Below are 9,235 nucleotides of genomic sequence, written 5' to 3'. Positions count from 1 at the left end.
CTTCATCCTAAGCTTCTGGTGCCCCTGCCGATTCTGTGGACACCAAGAATCAGCTGAAGGATCTGTTAGGGACACTTCTCTCAAGAGGGCCACAGGATTGCACAGAGCCCTGATTTGCAGACTGTCCTTCGGAAAACCACAGTGCACTGGCCCCCATGCTGGCAACATGAGTGGAATCCCACCCCTCCCTTACACCTTCCCATGGAAGCGGCTTACAAGCTTAGTGAAACTAGGGCCACTGGGCCATGTGAGACCCGGCCTTGCAGTGGGGGTCTGTCCCACATGCTCCCACTCTCAGGTCACTTCCTCAGGTGTGGTGGCTGCAGTCCCCACATCCAGGCTTCACATGGGGGCAGATCCAGCCATCTCTGCTCTCTATCTGCCCCTTCTCTGCCTAACAGTGGGTGGGTAAGTCAAGAAGGCCCTTTACTCCTGGCTGGCTTCAGTTCACAAACTTGTCTAAACGCTTGTCTAAGAGTTCATCTAAACTCTTGACAAGGCCAACCAAATCACTTTTTATTTTTTTATTTTTGAGACAGAGTCTCACTCTGTCACCCAGGCTGGAGTGCAGTGGCAGAATCTCAGCTCACTGCAGCCTCTGCCTCCTGGGTTCAAGTGATTCTCCTGCCTCAGCCTCCCAAGTAGTTGGGACTACAGGCGCACGCCACCTTGCCCGACTACTTTTTGTATTTTTAGTAGAGATGTAGTTTCACCATGTTTGTCAGGCTGTTCTCGAACTCCTGACCTCAAGTGATCCGCCTGCCTCCGAAAGTGCTAGGATTACAGACATGAGCCACGGCGCCTGGCCCCAAATCACTTTTGTAAAATTCCAAGCTTTGGTGCTGCTACTTGGTTCCTGCACATGGATGGGAGGCTGAAAAGTGAACTTGAAAACTGAGCCAGAAAGACTCCTTTACCCTTGAATCCCCTCCACAGAGGCCTGGGCACTGGCATTTGTTTAGAAGTTTCACTGAAACCAAAGAAAGCCAGACTTAAAAGTTCAAATGAAAATTCTGGTTCTGTCACTTAGCTATGCAACCTCAGACAAGCCACTGAGCCCCTAGGAATTCTGATTTCCTGTAAAACATAGAGAAGGGCTGCTTCACAGGACTTTTTTTCCCCCAGAATGAAAGACACTACAGTCCACAAAAATAACACACAAATGCCCCAAACACCCTGGCACATACATAGCAAGCTCTCAGTATACACTGAATGAAAGAAACCAACACAAGCAATGATGTGCATGACTATTACTAAAACAGTAATGGAAGACCAGCTTGCACTATAAAGCATAGGTGAATGGCTGTCCCTCAGGGTTTTTCCGCCCCTCCCCTCTGCAAAGCTCTGATGCTGGGGCCATGTTACCACCATGAGGCTCCCTCTCTCTCCGAACTGCTGCTCCAGCAGGTAAGGGAGCAAAATGTCAGCCCTTGCCAGTGTCACTAAAGCACAAATGTGTGACTGGTTTCTGTGTTCAACCTGTAACTACGTAAGTGTTGCCAAGATCCTAGCCTCCCACTGAGCAGAACTTGCATTCCATCCTGTGACGCGTAAGTGGGCTGGGCATGCCAGAAAATCAAGAAAATACCCAAGTCCAAATAATCTGCACCACCATGGAGCTGTTTTTCTGGAAGGGCCGAAGATGACAGCTGAGCCATATACCCACGGCTAGGACAACTGCGCCAAGGAACTGGGTGTGCCTAAGCAATTAACATTCAGCCAAAAGGGAAGCATACAGCAAAAGCTGGTGGTTGGAGCTTTGATGACCAGATCTGACCCTTCACCCATGCCAGTGGAATGGATAAACCTGCATAAATCACCACTAATGGAAGCTCTGGCTACACCACCCAAAAACAAGGAAGGGCTCTTGGTAACAGCACTGAGGGTAGTCACCAGTTACTAAACACTGTGTGTCAGATACTGCACACCCTAGCACCTAATCTAGGTTATCTCTAACTCCCTAGGAAGTTAATGGTGTTATTCCTATTTACCAAGGAGGAAAGTGAGGTCCAGAGAGGTCACACTAACCTTGCCCAGTGACACAGCTAGTCACAGCTGGCTCCTAACTCATAACCACTATGGTGGAACTAGGCTGAGTTCCCAGAGAGGAGCAGCAGAAACAGCGGGGAAGGGCTTAGGCAAATGAAGCTCCTCTCTTGGGTGGGAAGGAGGTAGCCAGACGGGAAGAACTCAGGAGCTACAGTGAAAGAAATGAGAATGCCTGGCACTAAGTCACCTGACTTAGGGGCTCCTGACTCCCAGTATAGAATGATCCTGAAAAAAGCTGAAGCCACTCCCCACCCCACCCCTCTGAATTTGGGGAGCCAGCTCTCAGTCTCTTGCATCCTTAGATTCAGGGAAGATATACACAAGTAGGTAGCCAGCCACCTTTTTGGGTCTAGTCACATCAGCTTCCCTGGTTTTTACGGATGGAAAAATAGATGCTTTGAATATCACATTCACTTTCTCCACCCAGTTAGGTGACACAAGCTAGATAATCCTCCCCAAATAGAAGTGGCAGTAGGATTCCTATTAGCTTTCTCCCTCACATGGTTGGAGAATTATAAGAATCCAACCACTCAGGACAAAGTAAGCGAGCTTAAAGAAACCCATGCCAAACTTCGTTTTTGTCCCGTAATTACCCAGTTATAAAATCCCAATTATTAAGGCAGGAGTACTACACTTTACAGTTTAAAGCAGTGTTTCCTTCCAGCCTTGTTTGTTCTATTCTCCTTTGGGTTTGAACTTCAAGTCTACACTAGATACTTTCCCAGGCTGCTTCCTCTGTTGGTCAGATCAGATGCTGCTTTGTTAGCTGTGGTTTCTACAGAAGCTCTATTTCAGTTCCAGAGCTCTGTGCTAATGGGTACAATGGAATATGATGCAATGATCACCAGTGATTCTCAGTCTCTCCTGAGGCACCAGAAGATAAGTCACAGTCTGGAGTCTCACTCAACCTTCTCAACACAATCTAGCTGAGAGACACAGGGAGAGTTGGAAGCACAATATTCAGTAGAGGAAAAACAAGATCTTGTTCTCTGACAGGTTTATTAGCTTTCATGTTAATGTATGTTTTTAAACCCTGCAACCTTTTGTCAAGTTCTTTCCACATCAAGAGGCCATGAGGTACAGTAATGTGGCTTGACTCAAGCCACATAAAGATGGCGACCTGAAGCCCTAGCCTGCCTCCTGTAACAATGTGAGGCTGTTTTGGGTACATGCTGTAATAACACGACTATCACAGGAACAATGAAGCAGAGAAGCAGAAGGTGCCTACACAGTTTTACCTAAACATCTTGTTTGTTAGGATGGAGCTGACGCGCCCATACTGGCAGTCAGGAACAATTAGCACAGAGTAGTTCTGAAAAGGAGGAAGAATTCACAAAGCATCAGTTATGGGTGCAGGGAAGTCGCCATCTGCCAATGGGCACCGGGGTGTCACTGCACTGGAAGGGGAAAACAAGTGGGCTGGATGAGATCCAGGGGCCTCTCTGCCCACGTTCAAAGTCAGTAGCTGCTCTGCCTGCCGGCATCACAGTGTCAACACATTTTGTGTGTGTCTCACTCAGTCTCACACCCAAGACAGTAAAAACAATTGACATCGGAACAAGGGGAATGGATAAAGACCGGTACACACTTATTCTAAAGCAGGAGAGCCTACAGATTGTCATCAAAGCTCATACCTTATCTCTTTCCTAGAGGCCTCCAAACCGTCTCCCTCTCCCTCCTCCAGAATCCAAGGGATGAGCCCGTTTCCCTTTATGAGGCAAGGGGGAGCAGCACCTCTAGTTTTTGGCTGCTCATGGCCTCAGAGTTGCTGTTTGGAAAGGAAAAAGAGCAGCAGGGGCAGCAAAGAAAAGTCCTAGGGCAGCACCTTTAGGTTAGAAATAGATTCCACAGTGAAAAGCACAAGTATAATGTGCATTAAACAGAGAAGGGCCTCAGTAGAACAGTCACAATATGCAAGTGTGTCCCACACGTTTACAGTATCAGGATTCCAGGAGCTGCCAGAAATAAGTCATCTCATTAACATACCTACCCGCAGTTCTGATGTCTGGCTATGAGTAAACAAGGCCTACGTTTGTTTCTCTAAAATTTAGAATCTTAAACTAAATCCTTTATTTCAAAAACAAACATAAAATAATTTCCCAGGCAGAGAAAAGGTTTGAGATGGAAGCTTTCTTGTTAGCAGTCCCTTACTGCATAAATGGGTTGGACAAAGAGGGGAGAGAGAATGGCCAAGGGTATGAAAAGCTTTCACAATGCATGCCCAGTGTGAAGTGACACCCCCAGCAGATGGGGTTTATCATCTTTACTTAGTCACACAACATCAAGGACTGGTTAGTTCCAGGGAAGGGCTCCATTTCATCACCTGGGTCAGTTCTCTTCCCCCGCATGCTCCACAATGCAGTAGAACCAAACAACACATTCACCTACAATAGAATGTTTAAATAACACCTGTCCAATAACTGCCCTTACTTCTTTGTGCTGTCGAGAAAAGAAAAAAACAGAAAGCAATAAAACCCAAACCCTTTGGCAAGCCAGCCGGTGCCTATTCTCCTAGGGCATTTTTAGTGGAACTTCAGCTGGGCCTTGCCCTCCTCCCAATATCAGTGAGGAAAGTGGCAGCGGGACAGGTTTGCTCATGTGCACTGCAGTAGAAAGAGAAACCAAACACGATTCGGGCCACAGGTGGATCTGGCACATTTTTAGATTGGATTGGTTAAAAATGTCATGTTGTGCACAGGATGCAGGCAAAGGAGTTTTTTTTTTGAGGGATGTAATGCCCGAAGGCAGCATGAACGGTCCGATCTACCTTGGGGAGGAGCTCCCTGTGTAAGGACAGAGAAACTAGGGGGCCTCGAGGAAAGTGTTGGTTCGGAAGATGGAGGAGACAATCTTTCCGGTGGCATTGATGGTGCCTTCGCTGTCTGAGCTGGACTCAGAGTCGCTGCTCCCAGAGTAGGCGCCCAGGCCCGGGAGGATGCCGATACAGACTGCAGCAGAGGGGCAGTGGATGGAGGAGCCACTCAGGGAAGTGTTTCCGAGAGACTTGCAGGATGAGGGCTCTGCAATAAAAGGTGAAAGATTGTCACTTTGTCACCCTTTTCCAAAGTTGGAACTGACTTACCATGTGCCAGGCACTGTACCACCAGCTTTTCCCACAGAGAAGCCTCAGAACAACACTACGCAGCCAATACTATCATCACCCTTAGAGGTGGGGAAACTGAAGGAGGAAGGGAGGCTCCAGGAGGTGAAAGGACTTCTGAAAGGGGCAGAGCTGAGACTTGAATCGAGGTCTTTTTAACTCCAGAGCCTGACCTACACTCTCTTGTCCCCCATCAAATCTGAGCTGGAGAACAAGCTACTCTGGAGTGCAGCCTAGAGTGCTTTGATTTCCCCGTGCTCACACAGCCGTGAGAATCTGAAGACAGATTAAGAGAGACACTGTGAGCAATATTAACAATTCCATTAAGTTCTCAGCATATTACGCCATTCCTTATTTACTGACCAATAAGCCAGCTAGCACAGATACAATTTCAAGGCCAAACATCAGCTACAAAACAACATTCTTTTCTTTTTAAACATTTTAAAAAATCGGGTAGCCCCCTGGACTAGAATAGGCTTAGAAGGACTCACCAGAATAACGTTCTTTATTAAGAAGGGCCGCTTTTCCCAGATGGGAGAGAGGAGCAATTCAGAAACCAATTTAACACAACCTTTGCTTTCCAGTTGTATTCTTTTACAAATGATAAAACTGAAGCCTGTCAGGTAACATTTTAAGGCCATGCAGAATGTCACCTAGGAGCTGGGACTCTTTTTCTTACGGGAAACCCAAAGTTACTCTGCCACCTCAATGACAAAGATCTCAATCTAAACAATGCAGGACTTGGCTGGGCATGGAGGCTTATGCCTATAATCCTGGCACTTTGGGAAGCTGAGATGGGAGGACCACTTGAGGTCAGGAGTTTAAGACCAGCCTGGGCAACACAGTGAGGCCCTGTCTCTACGAAAAAAATGTTTTGAAAAATTAGACGGTGCCAAGTGTGGTGGCTCATGCCTGTAATCCCAGCACTTTGGGAGGCCAAGGTGGGTGGATCACTTGAGGTCAGGAGTTCAAGGCCAGCCTGGCCAACATGGTGAAACCCCATCTCTACTAAAAGTACAAAAAATTAGCTGGGCGTGGTGATGTGTGCCTGTAATCCCAGTTACTAGGGAGACTGAGGGAGGAGAATAGCTTGAATCCAGGAGGCAGCGGTTGCAGTGAGTTGAGATCATGCCACTGCACTCCAGCCTGGGCAACAGAGCAAGACTCCGCCTCAAAAAAAAAAAAAAAAAATTAGTCGGGTGTAGCTGTGCATGCCTGTGGTCCCAGCTACTTGTGAGGTTAATGCGAGGATTGCTTGAGCCCAGGAGTTCAAGGTTACAGTGAGCTATGATGGTACCACTGTACTCCAGCATGGGCAACAGAGCAAGACCCTGTCTGAAAAAAAAAAAAAAGAAAGAAAGAAGAAGAAGAAGGAGAAAGAAAGAAAATGTAGGACTTGAAGACTAAAGAAAAAGTTAAGAACTCTACTCCAGCCCTTCCGTTCTTCCCTGAAATGTTTCCAGCTTTATTTAATCACTACAACCTGATGTATAGGCATTATCCTCCATTTTACTGATGAGGAAAGTCAAATGACTTGGCAAGGTTGCAGGTTGCTTAGGGCAGAAAATGTGAAACTAAACGTGAATCAAAAGAGAATATCCTAAAATGTTAACCTGAGCTCACTGCAGAGTTACGGGTTGGAGTTCATACTTTGTTGCCATAGGCTGACAAGCATACTACCTTCTAGGGTTTTGCCTTAGATGTACTAATACCTCATTTGCCCAGACACCTCAAGTAAATGTGAAGGGAATACACAGTTCCAAGTAGAGGAAACCAGGAGTAAGCAAACAATACCACTGAGGAGTTAGAAGAGATATCAAACGGCCCGCACACAAAGTTCAGATCAATGCATTTGCTTGTTTGTGCAAGAAGCTCTAAGAAGGGAAAAGGAAGCTGCCAAAGATAAGCAATGTTAAAACATGGAGATGGAGAAAAGTAACATGAAAGCCAACAATGGCTACAGAGATAGAGCAAGGCGACAAAAAAGGCAGGAGCAAATACTTGCAATATCACAAAAGCAAATTTCCTTAAAATACTAAGAGTTCTTTCAAATCTGTTAAAAAAACAACCAACAACCAAATAGAAAAGTGAACAGAAAACATGAACAACTCACAGAAAAAGAAAGGTGAATTTTAAACATAAGGGGATAAACAATATATTAGGAGGGAATGTGTTGGGAACAGCAAACTTCGTATGCTGTTCAGGCGGTACAGAGAAATTTGGCAATGTTCTTTGAACTTAAATGATGTTCATAAAAGAATATTCATTGCAGCACTGTTTATAGTAGCAAACGAGTACAGACAACCAAAATGTCCATTAGATGACTAGTTAAGTAATGGACTACTATTCAACCATTAAGATGAATAAAGTAACTGGGCATAATGGCTCATGTCTGTAATCTCAGCACTTCGGGAGGCCAAGGCAGAAGGATCACTTGAGCCCCCCAGGAGTTTGAGAACAGCCTGGACAACACAGGGAAACTCTGTCTCTACAAAAAATTTTAAAAATTAGCCAGGTGTGGTGGTGCACACTTGTAGTCCCAGCTACTCAGGAGACTGAGGTAGGAGGATCACTTGAACTGGGGAAGTTGAGGCTGTAGTGAGCCATGATCACACCACAGAACTCCAAACTGGGTGACAGAGTGAGAACGAAGAAGAAGAAGAAGAAGGAGAAGGAGAAGGAGAAGGAAAAGGAGAGGAAGAAGAAGGACAAGGATAAGGAGAGGAAGGATAAGAAGGAGAAGGGGAAGAAGAAGGAGAGGAAGAAGGAGAGGAAGAAGAAGGAGAGGAAGAAGAAAAGGAAGAGGAAGAAGAAGAAGAAAGCATCTCTGTGTGTACTGTTATTGAATGATCCCCAAGATATTGTGCTAAATGAAAAAGGCAAGGAGCAGGACAGTGTGTGAAAGTTATAATTTGAGGCAAAGTGGTCATGCCCATGTATACGCATGTCAGTGTCTGAGAACAATAAATAAAAACTGGTAGCAGTGGCTGCTCAGGGGAAATGAACTTAGTGGTTGGAAAACAGGGGAGACTTACTTTTTACTCCACATTCTTTTGTCCCTTTTGAATTTTTCCTTTTCTTTTCTTTTTTTTTTTGGTTAGAACATAAGTCTCACTATGCTGCCCAGGTTAAACGCCTGGGCTTCAAGCCATCTTCCTGCCTCAGTCTCCCAGAGAGCTGGGATTACAGGCATGAGCCACCTAGCCTGGCCTAAATGTTTTATTATGTGCATATATTACCAATTCAGACAATTTTTCAAAATGCAGCTGTGCTTGGGTAGACAATTTTTTTAAAAAACAAATACAAAAAATTCAAAGAACATCCTGAGCACTTAAACTAGGGAGGAACAGTCCCGTTTATCTCTGTAACCCCAAGAGCATCCCAGTATTAAAGCTAAGAAGGCTGCAGAAGATAAGAGGGGTTGCTTGTTTGTATTCTCCACTAACTGTAAGCCCCTCGAAGGCAAGCACTCTTTTATCACCATTCCACCCCCAGGCCATATAGCACAGGGCCTGGCTCAGAGCAGGCTTGCATCCACAAGGGTCAGAAAGCAGAATGAAAGAAACTGTGTCAGACAGTTTACAGTTTCATTGCAAATGGCTAATCTGGGGGGAAGGGGTATAAAAATGTGATGCTCTTTTAACATTTGGAACATGACATCAAACTATACCATTCATGACTTAAACATACATTGTAGTACTTATGAATACCATATAGAATGATACTTTCAGCATTCTGTTAGAAAAATTTGGTTGTTTAAAAAAAACAAACCGGCCAGGCAGGTGGCTCATGCCTGTAATCCCAACACTTTGGGAGGCTGGGGCAGGTGGATTACCTGAGGTCAGGGGTTCGAGACCAACCTGGCCAACATGGGGAAATCTTGTCTCTACTAAAAATACAAAAATTAACTGGGCGTGGTGGTACACGCCTGTAATCCCAGCTACTTGGGTGGCTGAGGCAGGAGAATCACTTGAGCCTGGGAGGTGAAGGTTGCAGTGAGCCAGGATTGCGCCACTGCACTCCAGCCTGGGTGACAGAGTGAGACTGTCTCAAAATAAAAAAAACAAACCAACCAACAAACAAAAA

The 9,235-nt window shown here is 45.6% G+C and overlaps 1 protein-coding gene across 6 annotated transcripts in view; it reads right to left on the bottom strand.

The window, feature by feature from the left end:
* Window positions 1-3,029: 3,029 nt before the first annotated feature.
* The window catches only part of FAM192A (family with sequence similarity 192, member A), a 34,905-nt gene continuing 28,699 nt past the window's right edge, over window positions 3,030-9,235 (bottom strand). For all 6 annotated transcript variants that reach the window (XM_011938857.1, XM_011938854.1, XM_011938856.1 and 3 more), the window contains one exon: window positions 3,030-5,069. In XM_011938857.1, coding sequence (XP_011794247.1) covers window positions 4,852-5,069 — 218 coding nt within the window. In that variant the 3' untranslated portion in view covers window positions 3,030-4,851. The remainder of the gene's footprint in view (window positions 5,070-9,235) is intronic.

Source organism: Colobus angolensis, unplaced genomic scaffold (genome assembly GCF_000951035.1).
Source record: "Colobus angolensis palliatus isolate OR3802 unplaced genomic scaffold, Cang.pa_1.0 Scaffold178, whole genome shotgun sequence".
NCBI lineage: Eukaryota > Metazoa > Chordata > Mammalia > Primates > Cercopithecidae > Colobus > Colobus angolensis.
This window is presented reverse-complemented; position numbering and strand designations above follow the sequence as displayed.